General features: G+C 40.1%; 2 protein-coding genes across 6 annotated transcripts in view; both read right to left on the bottom strand.

The window, feature by feature from the left end:
• Nucleotides 1-8,231, bottom strand: part of celf3a (cugbp, Elav-like family member 3a) — a 32,378-nt gene extending 24,147 nt beyond the window's left edge. For 4 of the 5 annotated variants that reach the window (XR_009206212.1, XM_058404545.1, XM_058404546.1 and 1 more), the window contains exons 1-3: nucleotides 8,115-8,231; nucleotides 7,181-7,413; nucleotides 6,645-6,727 (exon numbers count right to left, since the gene is read on the bottom strand). Coding sequence is in view for 4 of the 5 variants with exons in the window: in XM_058404545.1 (XP_058260528.1) it covers nucleotides 6,645-6,727; nucleotides 7,181-7,325 (228 nt within the window). In the remaining variant the exon portion in view is untranslated. Of the gene's footprint in view, nucleotides 1-6,644; nucleotides 6,728-7,180; nucleotides 7,414-7,501; nucleotides 7,816-8,114 lie in introns of those variants that run through there. The other variant, XM_058404547.1, reaches the window with a different exon arrangement.
• rprd2a (regulation of nuclear pre-mRNA domain containing 2a) overlaps nucleotides 8,131-15,000 on the bottom strand; it is a 51,493-nt gene continuing 44,623 nt past the window's right edge. The window contains exon 12 of the transcript XR_009206211.1: nucleotides 8,131-8,231. The gene's annotated coding sequence lies outside the window, so the exon portion shown is untranslated. The remainder of the gene's footprint in view (nucleotides 8,232-15,000) is intronic.

Below are 15,000 nucleotides of genomic sequence, written 5' to 3'. Positions count from 1 at the left end.
AGTAGATGCTTTGTCTATTAAAACTCCATCTCAAAATGTCCAAAACACATCTGCTGAATATTATTCTATACAACATCTCTCTCTCACACACACACACACACACACAAATATGGGATTAAAGCCCAGTAGATATTTTGTCTATTAAAACTCTGATAATGTTCATACCACATCTGGTGTATATTATTCTATACAAAATCTCTCTCTCTCTCTCGTGCTCTCTCTCTCTCACACACACACACACACACGGGTCGAACGGATTAAATCCCAGTAGTAGATGCTTTGTCTATTAAAACTCCATCTCAAAATATCCAAAACAGATCTGGTGAATATTATTCTATACAAAATCTCTCTCTCTCACCGACACACAGACATACAGACATACACACACACACACACACACACAAAATAGGGGCCAGAGTAAATGCCAATACGAATCCAGTGGTGAACAAACACACGTCGATCCCAAATCCTTCAACGTCTGAACCAATCAATATCCCTGAACCACTGAAGTGTTCACATCGCCAATAATCAATAGATTAAAAAGTGAGAATGAGGTAACTCTGGGGTGTTTCCTAACAATTAACACCTAATTACCAATTACAGCTAAATACAAAAAAGAAACGTTGTTTGATTAGACTCCGTTTGATGGGCAGACGTCGTCCATCCAGAGCGGCTCGCCTTTATTTATCCTGTTTTAAACCACTGAGCAATCGAGGGTTAAGGATTTTGCTCAAGAGACCTTACTGTATGTGGGATTGGAGCTCATGACCTTCTGACCAGTAATCCAATGCCTTAATCACTAAGCTACTACATCCCTAACCACTAAGCTGACCCATCATCATCAGACTCAGAGTTTCACTACAGTACATTTATAAATAACTTTCAGTGATTAAAGGTGCGTCAGGAAGACAAGAGTAGGAGGGGATAGGAGGGAAGGAAGAGAAGAGAAGAGAAGAGAAGAGAAGAGAGAGAGAGAGAGAGAGAGAGAGAGAGACAAGGAAGAGACAGGAGGAGAGGAATGAAAGTGAGGAGGAGGAGGAGGAGGAGGAGGAGAAAGGTGTAGAGAAAAGAGGTAGGAAAAAATAAAGGAGAGAAAAGAAGAACAAACAAAATGGAAATAGATAATTAAAGGAGAAGAGAAGAGAAGAGAGAGAGAGAGAGAGAGAGAGAGAGAGAGAGAGACAAGGAAGAGACAGGAGGAGAGGAATGAAAGTGAGGAGGAGGAGGAGGAGGAGAAAGGTGTAGAGAAAAGAGGTAGGAAAAAATAAAGGAGAGAAAAGAAGAACAAACAAAATGGAAATAGATAATTAAAGGAGAAGAGAAGAGAAGAGAAGAGAAGAGAAGAGAAGAGAAGAGAAGAGAAGAGAAGAGAAGAGAAGAGAAGAGAAGAGAAGAGAAGAGAAGACTGACATTTCACCTCCATGTGTTCACACATCCAGTGATCTTTATGGCTGCAGGTACTACGTGTGTGTGTGTGTGTGTGTGTGTGTGTGTGTGTGTGTGTGTTTTCCTACTCTGTATTTGCATATAGTTCAATTTTATCTAATCGCTTCTGAGGACACGCCCACATCAGACACCAAAAGCTTGCTCTTCCATTAACTTCAAGTCAACCTCGTTAGCCTCGTCTCCATCACAGAAGCTCTGCGTGACCTCCAGACCGGTGTGATTAATAACCTCGTCACGTGACGACCCACGTGTGATTTATTTACTCGCTTCACAGGAGACATCGCTGACGTTACTGTGATCCTACAGACCGCCTGGAAAATAATAATGTGAATAAAACTACGAGAAAGACAGAACTGGGTCGAGAATTTTTGCCTAAGATATTGAATATTTATTTGCTCAAGAGACCTTACTGTATGTGGGATTGGAGCTCATGACCTTCTGACCAGTAATCCAATGCCTTAATCACTAACCTACTCCATCCCTGACCACTAAGCTGACCCATCATCATCAGACCCAGAGTTTCACTACAGTACATTTATAAATAACCTTCAGTGATTAAAGGTGCATCAGGAAGACAAGAATACAGAGAGGAGAGGAGAGGAGAGGAGAGGAGAGGAGAGGAGACGAGACGAGACGAGACAAGACAAGAGGAGACAAAACGAGAAATACAGAAGAGAAGAGAAGAGAAGAGAAGAGAAGAGAAGAGAAGAGAAGAGAAGAGAAGAGAAGAGAAAAGAAAAGAAAAGAAAAGAAAAGAAAAGAAGGAAAATAAAAAGAAAGAGAGAGGGAGAGAAAGAGAATAGAGAAAATAAATACAGATAAGAAGGGACAAAATGAGGAGAGAAACAGAGGAGGGGAGACATAGAGGAGGCGAAAAGAAAAAAAGTGAAAGAAAGGAGGAGAGACAAGGAAGAGAGAGAAGGAGAGGAAAGAAAGATAGGAGGAGGAGAAAGGCATGGAGGAAAGAGGTGGGGAAAAATAAAGGAGACAAAAGAAGAACAAACAAAATGGAAATAGATGATTGAAGGAGAAGAGAGAGAGAGAGAGAGAGAGAGAGAGAGAGTAATATTTGATCTGAAATGAAAATCTTCTTCTGAATCTTGGTCTGAATTCAGTGGGAAAAGGATCACGGTTATCTGATCTGAATCTAATCACCAAAGGCCACGCACACACACAAACCCTAACAGATGTCTGAGTTTAAGCTGATAGATGCTACCCCCCCCCAACACACACACACACACACACACCCTTCCCCCTCACCACTCGTAGCTCATTATGTCAAATTTTCATTCATTCATTCATTCATTCATTCATTCATTCATTCATTCATTCATTCATTCATTCCTCCCCCCTTCCCCCCTCCTTCATTTATGCCTCCAATTTCTTTTTTAATTACCCCTCTTTTCACCCCGCTGCCTTGCCCCTTGTTCCCGGCACTCCAGCCCTTTTACCCCCTCGTTCATTCCCACAATGAATCCGTCTTATCTCAGCGTCGCGGACAGAAACTGACACGAACGTACACTTCATTTTTGCCGTAACTCTAACAAGGGTATTTAAAACACACACACACACACAAACACACACACTCACACACACTCACACACACACACACTCAAACATACCGCCATCATTACAGATTACATAAATAACAATAAAGGCTAAAATTTAGGAATTACAAAAAATATTATATCGGCTGATAAAGAAAGAAATTAGCTTGAGAGTGCTTTAAATATAAAATCTAAAAGATTCAGCCTACCAACACACACACACACACACACACACAAACACACACACACACACAAACACACACACACACAGACACACAGCAACACCCCCCCTTACATTCAGTCCCAACACCTGCCCTCCCCTCACCCACAACATTACATTCTCCCCAAACCACATACACACCCTAGTGCTCCCACACACACACACACACACACACACACACACACACACTGACCTTCCCTGCCATGTTCCAAGCAGAACTGTCCTCAAGCAGACCAAACATGAAGCATGCTAATGCTGTTAAATGTTCATTAAGTCAGGGTTAATTCTACACACGCCGATGAGGAGCACGGCTCTGGCAAAAACACACAAACGAGATTCCCATCTACAGACGGAGCGCGGCTCCGTGGCTCCGTCCGTCCGTCCCGTCTCCATCTGACCTCGGTTAAACGCTCTGAAAAGGCAGGAGCGGTAACTGATCCCAGGCCAAATTTAACACAGCAGCATTAATGGCCGGATGATGGACGGAGCGGGAGCATGTTTACGTTTTCAGAGCTCAGGTCTGAAGGCCAGCGTGGCTTTAAAAGGCACAGAGGATGGAAAACTGTGTCTAGAAAAAGATCACCGCTTTTTATTTAACTCTTTTCGCTCGGATCTGATATTCCAGACACTTGGAAAAAGGAGCGGACGCTGCTGAGGTCAGGCCTCAGTGGACGGGAGGGTGAGAGGAGGGAAAAAAATAATCATCTCATGAGGACCTGAGACATTTCTAATCCTGATATTTGTTTATTATTATTATTATTATTATTATTATTATTATTATTATTATTATTATTATTATTCCAAGGCATTAGAAACTAACCCTGAAAAGCAGAAATGTATAATAAAATCTGACCAAAAAAAATAAAATTAAAAAATCATAAAATTAAAAGACATCAGTTCACCTTCTTCTGCTCAGTTCAGTTTAGTGTGTAATTATTAAAACCAGGATTAAATATCTCAGAAAAGTAGAGATACCATCTAAACCCACGATATCTATCAATCAATCCACCCATCCACATTCCAAGCTTCATCATTTACATGAAACATACATAAATAAATAAATAAATAAATAAATAAATAAATAAATAAATAAATAAATAAATAAAAATCCGGAACACCGTGGGACTGACGTCTTTACACGGTCACCGCTTTGGTTTCTAATGGGATTCTCTGGCTACAGAAGGATGTAGGGTGTCTGAATATATAAAGTGTGATGAATAAGAGCCCCGGAGGCAAGGGAAGAGTGGCACGACAGATTTCCATAAGGATGCCATTATGCGTACGTGTGCGCCTGCGTGCGCCTGGAGCTTTGTTGTGCCCGAGTGCGTGACGAGCCGTGAGCAAACAACTCGTTGGGATGGCAACTGGATAGACGGAGCGAGAGATAGCAAGTGATAGGTCGGGGGAGATGAAAAGACGGAAAGGAGAGTCTGGGTAGAAAAGAAGACAGGCTACATCACCAACCAACCAACCAACGCCCCCCCCCATCCACACACACACACACCCCTTTCCTCTTTCTTTGTCTGTTCTATCACCTCACTCGGTCTATAGTCTGTGTGCCTCTCACCTGAAATTAAACATAGAGCCAGGTGCCACTGCGACTATACCATCTGTTCCACCCTGTGCTGCCCATATCCCTCCCTCCCATCCTCCCTCCCTCAATCCCTCTCTCTCTCTCTCTCTCTCTCTCTTTCCCTTTCCTCCGTTCCTAGGGCTCTTCACTAAACGGTCCCTCAGCGCTCGGCTAAACCGTTCAACATATGCGAGACCTAAGAAAAACATGAGACATTTAATGGTGAGAGAGAGAGAGAGAGAGAGAGAGAGAGAGAAGAAATAAGAAAAGAGTAGAAGGTTAAACGGATGACTCATGCTCTTCATTTGTGTGTGTGTCCAGTTTACTGTCCTTATCTAAATCACACCCACACACACACACACACACACACTAATGAAGGCGCATTGTCATGCCAATTCTATATGACCGACATAAGACAGAGGGGGCGTGGCTTCGCAGGCAGGTGCTGTCAGTCCGTGTGTGTGTGTGTGTGTGTGTGAGAGAGAGAGAGATATAGAGAGGCTGCTGTTTAATGTGCTTTTCATTGTAGTAGTGAAAGAAAAGGGGGGTGGGGGGTGGGGTTCAGGTTTGGAGGCTTAGGTGATGAGGGCCGACGAATGGAAGGATGGAGAGGGATTGAGGAGAAGGGGAGGAATAAAGGGGGGGGGGGTAAGCACCCACTGTGCTCGTCTTTGAAAGGTCAGAGAGGTCAGTCTACTGTCATGCTAATAACAGGATTTGGAACGGGACGCTACGGGGTGCGTACTTAAATCTCGCGCACACACTGTCTCTCTATATATATATGTATATGTATATATGTATGTGTGTGTGTGTGTGTGTGTGTGTGTATAAAACATATCTAAATACACACATATCCATTTGCTAAAGCACTAAAAATAATACCTGAGAACATAAACCAGTAAACCAGGCTTAGGTGACTGCACTTTATTTCAATCCCGGTTCAATCGAATTGTGTCGGATCGATCCGGCAAAACCTATCCTGCCCCTGGAACCATATCTGAACGCTTCTCAGCCTCATTAAGGAGCTATGAATCACAATTCCAACCTCCATCCTAACTGCATGAACAGTTGGGTTTCATCTGTAATCCCCCTGCAGCCTCTTCTCTTTCTGCTTCCCTGACCACACACACTAGCATCTGCTAGTACGGCGTGTGTAAATCCCGCGCTGAGCTAAATCGTGCATGCCGTGCTTCCTTTATGTCTCGGTCATGACGTTCTCCTGCTTTCCCCCTTTGTGACAATTACATTCTTCCAAATCCGATTTGAGAAGGAAGACGACGAGGTCTTTACCGGCCCGCCTCATATCTCATATCTGACTGGATCGGCCAGCTGACGGCCGCCGAGAGAGCGTCCTTCTAATAAAACCTCCTTATTATTAAAGTAATGAACCCTCCATGACCTTTTTTCCCCACAGGCGCTCATCCGAACGGCGTATTCCTGTTGCTTATCCTGACTGGAGGGTCGATCTGAGGATCAGAACATAAGGCTGGGAAGAGTGAAATCTTCAGGGGGAAAACAGCAGTTTTTTTTGTGCTCGCAGGTTGCTCATTATTGCGCAGATCGAGCAGATGGCCTGAGCAAGTTAGCTAATCAACAACTTCAGAGAGAAAGCACCACAATCAGGGATGCTTCTCAAGGATTACGCCCCTCCTACATCACTTAATTAGGGTCTGCTCAGTTGGCAAAGACGTCCAGGGCCCCAAAGCACAAAGCAGCGTCCGTGTAAAACGGTGTGTTCTCCTAATTCAACTCTCATATTTAACCATTTTTAATTTAAAAAAAAAAAACAAATAAAAGACTCTGCGATATATAGTTCATGTCTTTGGGATTGTAATGAACACGTGACCATGTTACTCACCCCTGGCAATGTCTTCTGCTCGTGTAACGCATTTTGGGCTTTCAGTGCAGACTCTCTGGCACAGTACGTCAAGAAGGCGCATCCTGTCAGAGGGAAAAAGAGAAGGGGGGAAAAAAGAAAAAAAAAAGCTGAATTGATCGCACATCATCATCATGGCCATTAACTCAAATGGCACGATAAATAGAGCAGGGACCTGGAGAACAACAGAGTGCTGAAGCTCTTTATATATATATATATATATATGTCAAAATCACAAAAAGAAAATCTGATTGCGGATAAATAATTCTAAATAAATAAATATCGATGCGGTCATTTCTGGACGGTCGTTTTGAAAAAGACAAAGGCGCTGCAACCTGTTAAGTAGGACTGATGTATGAATTAATAAAATGGAAAAAAATAATAGATCGGTTGTAAAATTCCTCATTGTTAGATTTCGTCTGGAGACGTGACTCGCTACCGAGGTCCAGCTTATCTGTGTCTCGTGTCCCCTTGTGCGCGTCCGCTCGATATAGCAGTGTCACATCAGGCTGAATTACCTTTGTGCATGCCCGTGTACTTGTCCTTGATCACGGTCAGTTCGTAGATCTTGCCAAACTGCTCAAAGATAGGCTTGAGGTCCTTCTCCTCCAGATTGCGAGGGATCTGGCCGATGAAGAGCTTGATGGCGTCCGGCTCCTTCATTGGGGACGGCGGCGACGCTGCGACTCTGATTCTTCTTTTACGAGGTCAGATGCTTCCCAAAGCTTCCCTTTGGGGGAGAAAAAATAGCCTGTGGGGTGTAAAAATAAATAAATAAATAAACACAAAGGTACAAAGGAATATAGAGGTTATATGAAGTGAGAGGAGAAATCTCATACATATTGAGCTCAAGCAGCTGACTGACAATAAACACACGGAGTGCACAAACACAACCCCAATCCCAAACAAGACAGAAATGTCATGGTGAAAATGCTCTGGATTCTCAGAGCTCTGTGGCTTTAATGGCTGTTATTGTGCTGTTTGGTCTGGAAACTGGTGTGTTAAAGAGCAGCGGCGTCAAAAATGTAGGACAAGGGCTGTGCGCGAGACGCTTCTTTGTTTAATCCGCCATAGATGCATATAGGCGTGTGTGTGTGTGTGTGTGTGTGTTGTTCTTTGTCATGAGCGCGAGCGCACGCATCCACCGTACGTGACTGAAAAGCGTAACGCAACACGTATCTACATTAAAATACAAAAAGAAGATCTCCACTGATGCTCCTCGTCTTCAGAGCGCATCTTTTAGGAAAAGTGCAAATGTACCGTTATCTCTCTCCCTCTCTCTCTTTCTCTCTGTCCTTCCCTCTGTAGTTAATCCTGATCGGACGTGTTTGTTTGTTTGTTTGTTTGTTTGTTTCTTCGCTTGCTTGCTTTCTGGCACGCGCGCTCTGGCGTCTTTAACGAGCCTTCAGCCTTAAAAAAACACCGACAAATAGAAATCTGTGCATCAGTCACCTCTAGTCCGTCCTGATCACGTCTTTCCACACTTTCACTCCTGATAGAAGGCTTCAGCAGGCTGATGATAATCCACCCACAATGAGATGCTCAACGTCCAGATCCCTAACAGGAAGCCTCGGAAGAAGAAAAAAAAAACAACAATAACAACAAAACCCAAAGCCGTAAAGGAGAAGAAGATGGACAGATAGGTAGGAGGCTACCCAGTGTCTGGGCTCTGAATCTGTGTAGCCCTTTGCTTTGACGTCGTAAGCCGGTGTCTCCCCCTGTCCGTGTCCAGACCTCCCCCTGGGTGTAGGAAAGCGGGATGACTGCTCAAGGGAACGTCGACATTTTCCCGATCTCAAAAAAAGCACAACTCCACACTAGGCACGAGACACGTCAGACATTTACACTATATTTAGCGTTCATACATCTAAACTGCAAACGCAACGGATTTCAATTTCGATTATATGCCGGAAATATACTTCAAATATGTCAGAGGTCGCATTTAAAGGGACGTATTACGTGTTCAACAAAACTAACAATACGTTTCTCATAAAGTGACGTCGTTGCTCATTCTAAATTCAAGGTTCTAGCGATCACGATCCGTACATGTATTATTAATATATTAAAGAAACGTAATGATATTGTAAAGATTTTGAAATTATGTGCTCTGATCGAAAGAAAGAAAGAATTATCGCATTAAATGAATTTCGTTCAGCCTAGGGTTTGATCCGGAGTTATGGTGAGAGAGAGCAGATTTTATTTGTAAAAACGTGATTGTTGTTGTTGTTGTTGTTGAATTTACAACAACAAACTGTCTTAAGGTGACACAATTAATTGACATCGAACCAATGTACACCTTCAGTCAATTTAAGTAGCTTTTCGGGGAATATACACTGATGTTCAGTGAAAAATATTTGTTGAAATGACAAATTTAGGTGATTACCTTATTATCTGAATAATAAAAACTGAGTTACTTACGTCAAGGAATCCGGAATAAAGTGGAATAAAAACAAACCAACTAAACTCCTGAGTCAAACCGAGGACGCTGGAGCCATGTGGCATTATCCACAACATAATCAAGCTAATGTAATGCTAATACCTTCAAGGCAATGAGATTTTAGAACATAGCTAGATCACGTTATCACCGAAAATAAGGCTCAATGGTTTAACTTAATAACTGTTTATAATCACACCCTCCAGTGTCACACACTCTTCCGAGCCTGATTCCTCTCTTCCTTCCTCATGTCATCTCAGTTGTCTCAGTTTTTCCTCACCTCCGGCTTGCTCGTCAGAGATAAATACGGTACATGCATGACACAATGCTATCCTGAATTTATCAATTATTTTTTCTAAAGATGTTTGCTTGATAAGAGCTATACAAATACAATTGAATTGAATTCATTCAGATCCAGGGCGATTTAATGATCACGCATTTTCAAAACCGTGAATAAAACTAAGCTCCGAGCCCACGCTCTGACCTGAGCTGAGGATCGAACCCGGGTTATTGATGTTTTGCCCCATTCATCTTACCATTCTATAGTTATCAGAGCAAACAATGGGTTTGTGTAGATATTAGAATTCAGTCAGAAACTTGTTTAAATTAAACACAAGGAAACCACGTTTTTAATGAGAAATATAATGTATTCTTTAGTTTTTGTGTATAAATAAATAAATATATATATATATATATATATATATATATATATATATATATATATATATATATATATATATAAAACAGACATAATTTATTTTAAAAGACTGATCAAAATCATGGCATATTTTCCCGGAAATTCAATCCTTTAAGGGTTAAGTTTATTTACAAAATATTTTTCACGGTCTGTTTATTATATTCGTTGAACTGATATGTTGATGAAAACAATATTTTTCATTTAACGTGGACGTGTTCGTTTTGTATGGGAGAGTGTAATTTAGAGACGGTGCCTGACTTCAGGACTCTAATCCGCCTTTTGTTCTCGCAGGGCTCTGGCCGCGGTGCTGAAACTCCGCCGTGATCACGATTTCCGTGACTCAAACCCCCCCCCCCCCCGGTTTCTGTGTGTGTGTGTGTGTGTGTGTGTGTGTACCACTGCATACATGGCAGAAGAAAAAAAAAAAAACACACATCCGGCTAATAATGAAAATCAACAACCATCCGACAAAATCAAGACAATGCAAAACATCGCGTGCTATTTCCGCTCCTTTTTCTCAGACAGAAAGAGATGAACGGCTCGGTTTTACAGGAGTCTCTTCATTTTGGCCATCTGCTGCGCCCGAGCTCCTTAAAAAGCCCGTCCACACTGAAGGTCACTCGCCCTTTGACCCGAACTTAAATCCACATACAGGTCAGAACCCGGGGTCTGGTTATAATACACAATGAAAAACAAGCTTGATTAGGGCCTGGTTAAGAACACGGACATGAAGCTGGCGTCCTGCCGAGCGACACCTGCTGGCTGTTCAAGTAATCACACACACAAAGAAGAATGACTCAAGTCAGGAAATACAACCAGAGGATGAATGATAATAATGGAGATTCAGATCAACACACTCGAGTTCACGAGGAAGATGTACAGTACCACAATACAGGAAAAAAACACACACAGGGTCTTGTGTGTACAGTTCTCATCTAGATATTTATAGGAGGTGTAACAGTAACACACACACACACAGACACAGAGAGAGAGAGACACACACACAGACACACAGAGAACATGTGTGTATTAATACTGACACAGAAGTCCACAGGGTCATATGAAATAAGTGTGATTCCTCAGAACAGTCCTTACTGCAGTCCTCCAGGACATTGCATCTCTTTATAAACACTACAGCTCTGTATAAACACTACAGCTCTTCATAAACACTACAGCTCTTCATAAACACTACAGCTCTGTATAAACACTACAGCTCTGTATAAACACTACAGCTCTTCATAAACACTACAGCTCTTCATAAACACTACAGCTCTGTATAAACACTACAGCTCTGTATAAACACTACAGCTCTGTATAAACACTACAGCTCTTCATAAACACTACAGCTCTTCATAAACACTACAGCTCTGTATAAACACTACAGCTCTTCATAAACACTACAGCTCTGTATAAACACTACAGCTCTTCATAAACACTACAGCTCTGTATAAACACTACAGCTCTTCATAAACACTACAGCTCTTCATAAACACTACAGCTCTGTACAAACACTACAGCTCTTCATAAACACTACAGCTCTCTATAAACACTACATCTCTCTATAAACACTACAGCTCTGTATAAACACTACATCTCTCTATAAACACTACATCTCTATAAACACTACATCTCTGTATAAACACTACAGCTCTGTATAAACACTACAGCTCTGTATAAACACTACAGCTCTCTATAAACACTACATCTCTATAAACACTACATCTCTGTATAAACACTACATCTCTCTATAAACACTACAGCTCTGTATAAACACTACAGCTCTGTATAAACACTACATCTCTCTATAAACACTACAGCTCTGTATAAACACTACATCTCTCTATAAACACTACATCTCTGTATAAACACTACAGCTCTCTATAAACACTACATCTCTGTATAAACACTACAGCTCTGTATAAACACTACATCTCTATAAACACTACATCTCTCTATAAACACTACATCTCTGTATAAACACTACAGCTCTGTATAAACACTACAGCTCTGTATAAACACTACATCTCTATAAACACTACATCTCTGTATAAACACTACATCTCTCTATAAACACTACATCTCTCTATAAACACTACAGCTCTGTATAAACACTACAGCTCTGTATAAACACTACATCTCTCTATAAACACTACAGCTCTGTATAAACACTACATCTCTCTATAAGCACTACAGCTCTGTATAAACACTACATCTCTCTATAAACACTACATCTCTATAAACACTACATCTCTTTATAAACACTACAGCTCTTCATAAACACTACAGCTCTGTATAAACACTACAGCTCTTCATAAACACTACAGCTCTGTATAAACACTACAGCTCTGTATAAACACTACATCTCTATAAACACTACATCTCTTTATAAACACTACAGCTCTGTATAAACACTACAGCTCTGTATAAACACTACATCTCTCTATAAACACTACAGCTCTGTATAAACACTACAGCTCTGTATAAACACTACATCTCTCTATAAACACTACATCTCTCTATAAACACTACATCTCTCTATAAACACTACATCTCTTTATAAACACTACAGCTCTGTATAAACACTACATCTCTCTATAAACACTACAGCTCTGTATAAACACTACAGCTCTGTATAAACACTACATCTCTCTATAAACACTACAGCTCTGTATAAACACTACAGCTCTGTATAAACACTACAGCTCTGTATAAACACTACATCTCTCTATAAACACTACATCTCTCTATAAACACTACAGCTCTGTATAAACACTACATCTCTCTATAAACACTACAGCTCTGTATAAACACTACATCTCTCTATAAACACTACATCTCTCTATAAACACTACAGCTCTGTATAAACACTACATCTCTCTATAAACACTACAGCTCTGTATAAACACTACAGCTCTGTATAAACACTACAGCTCTCTATAAACACTACATCTCTATAAACACTACATCTCTGTATAAACACTACAGCTCTGTATAAACACTACAGCTCTGTATAAACACTACATCTCTATAAACACTACAGCTCTGTATAAACACTACATCTCTATAAACACTACATCTCTCTATAAACACTACAGCTCTGTATAAACACTACAGCTCTGTATAAACACTACATCTCTCTATAAACACTACAGCTCTGTATAAACACTACATCTCTCTATAAGCACTACAGCTCTGTATAAACACTACATCTCTCTATAAACACTACATCTCTATAAACACTACATCTCTTTATAAACACTACAGCTCTTCATAAACACTACAGCTCTGTATAAACACTACAGCTCTTCATAAACACTACAGCTCTGTATAAACACTACAGCTCTGTATAAACACTACATCTCTATAAACACTACATCTCTTTATAAACACTACAGCTCTGTATAAACACTACAGCTCTGTATAAACACTACATCTCTCTATAAACACTACATCTCTTTATAAACACTACATCTCTCTATAAACACTACAGCTCTTTATAAACACTACAGCTCTTTATAAACACTACATCTCTTTATAAACACTACAGCTCTGTATAAACACTACATCTCTGTATAAACACTACAGCTCTGTATAAACACTACAGCTCTGTATAAACACTACATCTCTCTATAAACACTACATCTCTTTATAAACACTACATCTCTGTATAAACACTACAGCTCTGTATAAACACTACATCTCTTTATAAACACTACATCTCTCTATAAACACTACATCTCTTTATAAACACTACAGCTCTGTATAAACACTACAGCTCTGTATAAACACTACATCTCTCTATAAACACTACATCTCTCTATAAACACTACATCTCTTTATAAACACTACAGCTCTGTATAAACACTACATCTCTCTATAAACACTACATCTCTTTATAAACACTACAGCTCTGTATAAACACTACAGCTCTGTATAAACACTACATCTCTCTGTAAACACTACATCTCTTTATAAACACTACATCTCTCTATAAACACTACAGCTCTGTATAAACACTACATCTCTTTATAAACACTACAGCTCTGTATAAACACTACATCTCTGTATAAACACTACATCTCTCTATAAACACTACATCTCTCTATAAACACTACAGCTCTGTATAAACACTACATCTCTTTATAAACACTACAGCTCTGTATAAACACTACATCTCTCTATAAACATTACATCTCTTTATAAACACTACAGCTCTGTATAAACACTACATCTCTCTATAAACACTACATCTCTCTATAAACACTACATCTCTTTATAAACACTACAGCTCTGTATAAACACTACATCTCTCTATAAACACTACAGCTCTGTATAAACACTACAGCTCTGTATAAACACTACATCTCTCTATAAACACTACAGCTCTGTATAAACACTACAGCTCTGTATAAACACTACATCTCTCTATAAACACTACATCTCTCTATAAACACTACAGCTCTGTATAAACACTACATCTCTCTATAAACACTACAGCTCTGTATAAACACTACAGCTCTGTATAAACACTACATCTCTCTATAAACACTACAGCTCTGTATAAACACTACAGCTCTGTATAAACACTACAGCTCTGTATAAACACTACATCTCTCTATAAACACTACAGCTCTGTATAAACACTACAGCTCTGTATAAACACTACAGCTCTGTATAAACACTACATCTCTCTATAAACACTACAGCTCTGTATAAACACTACATCTCTCTATAAACACTACAGCTCTGTATAAACACTACAGCTCTGTATAAACACTACATCTCTCTATAAACACTACAGCTCTGTATAAACACTACAGCTCTGTATAAACACTACAGCTCTGTATAAACACTACATCTCTCTATAAACACTACAGCTCTGTATAAACACTACATCTCTGTATAAACACTACATCTCTCTATAAACACTACAGCTCTGTATAAACACTACAGCTCTGTATAAACACTACATCTCTCTATAAACACTACAGCTCTGTATAAACACTACATCTCTCTATAAACACTACAGCTCTGTATAAACACTACAGCTCTGTATAAACACTACATCTCTCTATAAACACTACATCTCTGTATAAACACTACATCTCTCTATAAACACTACAGCTCTGTATAAACACTACAGCTCTGTATAAACACTACAGCTCTGTATAAACACTACATCTCTCTATAAACACTACAGCTCTGTA

This window comes from Hemibagrus wyckioides, linkage group LG12, assembly GCF_019097595.1.
Source record: "Hemibagrus wyckioides isolate EC202008001 linkage group LG12, SWU_Hwy_1.0, whole genome shotgun sequence".
Taxonomy (NCBI): Eukaryota; Metazoa; Chordata; class Actinopteri; order Siluriformes; family Bagridae; genus Hemibagrus; species Hemibagrus wyckioides.
The sequence above is the reverse complement of the archived record's forward strand: the minus strand, read 5'-3'. Positions and strand labels throughout refer to the sequence as shown.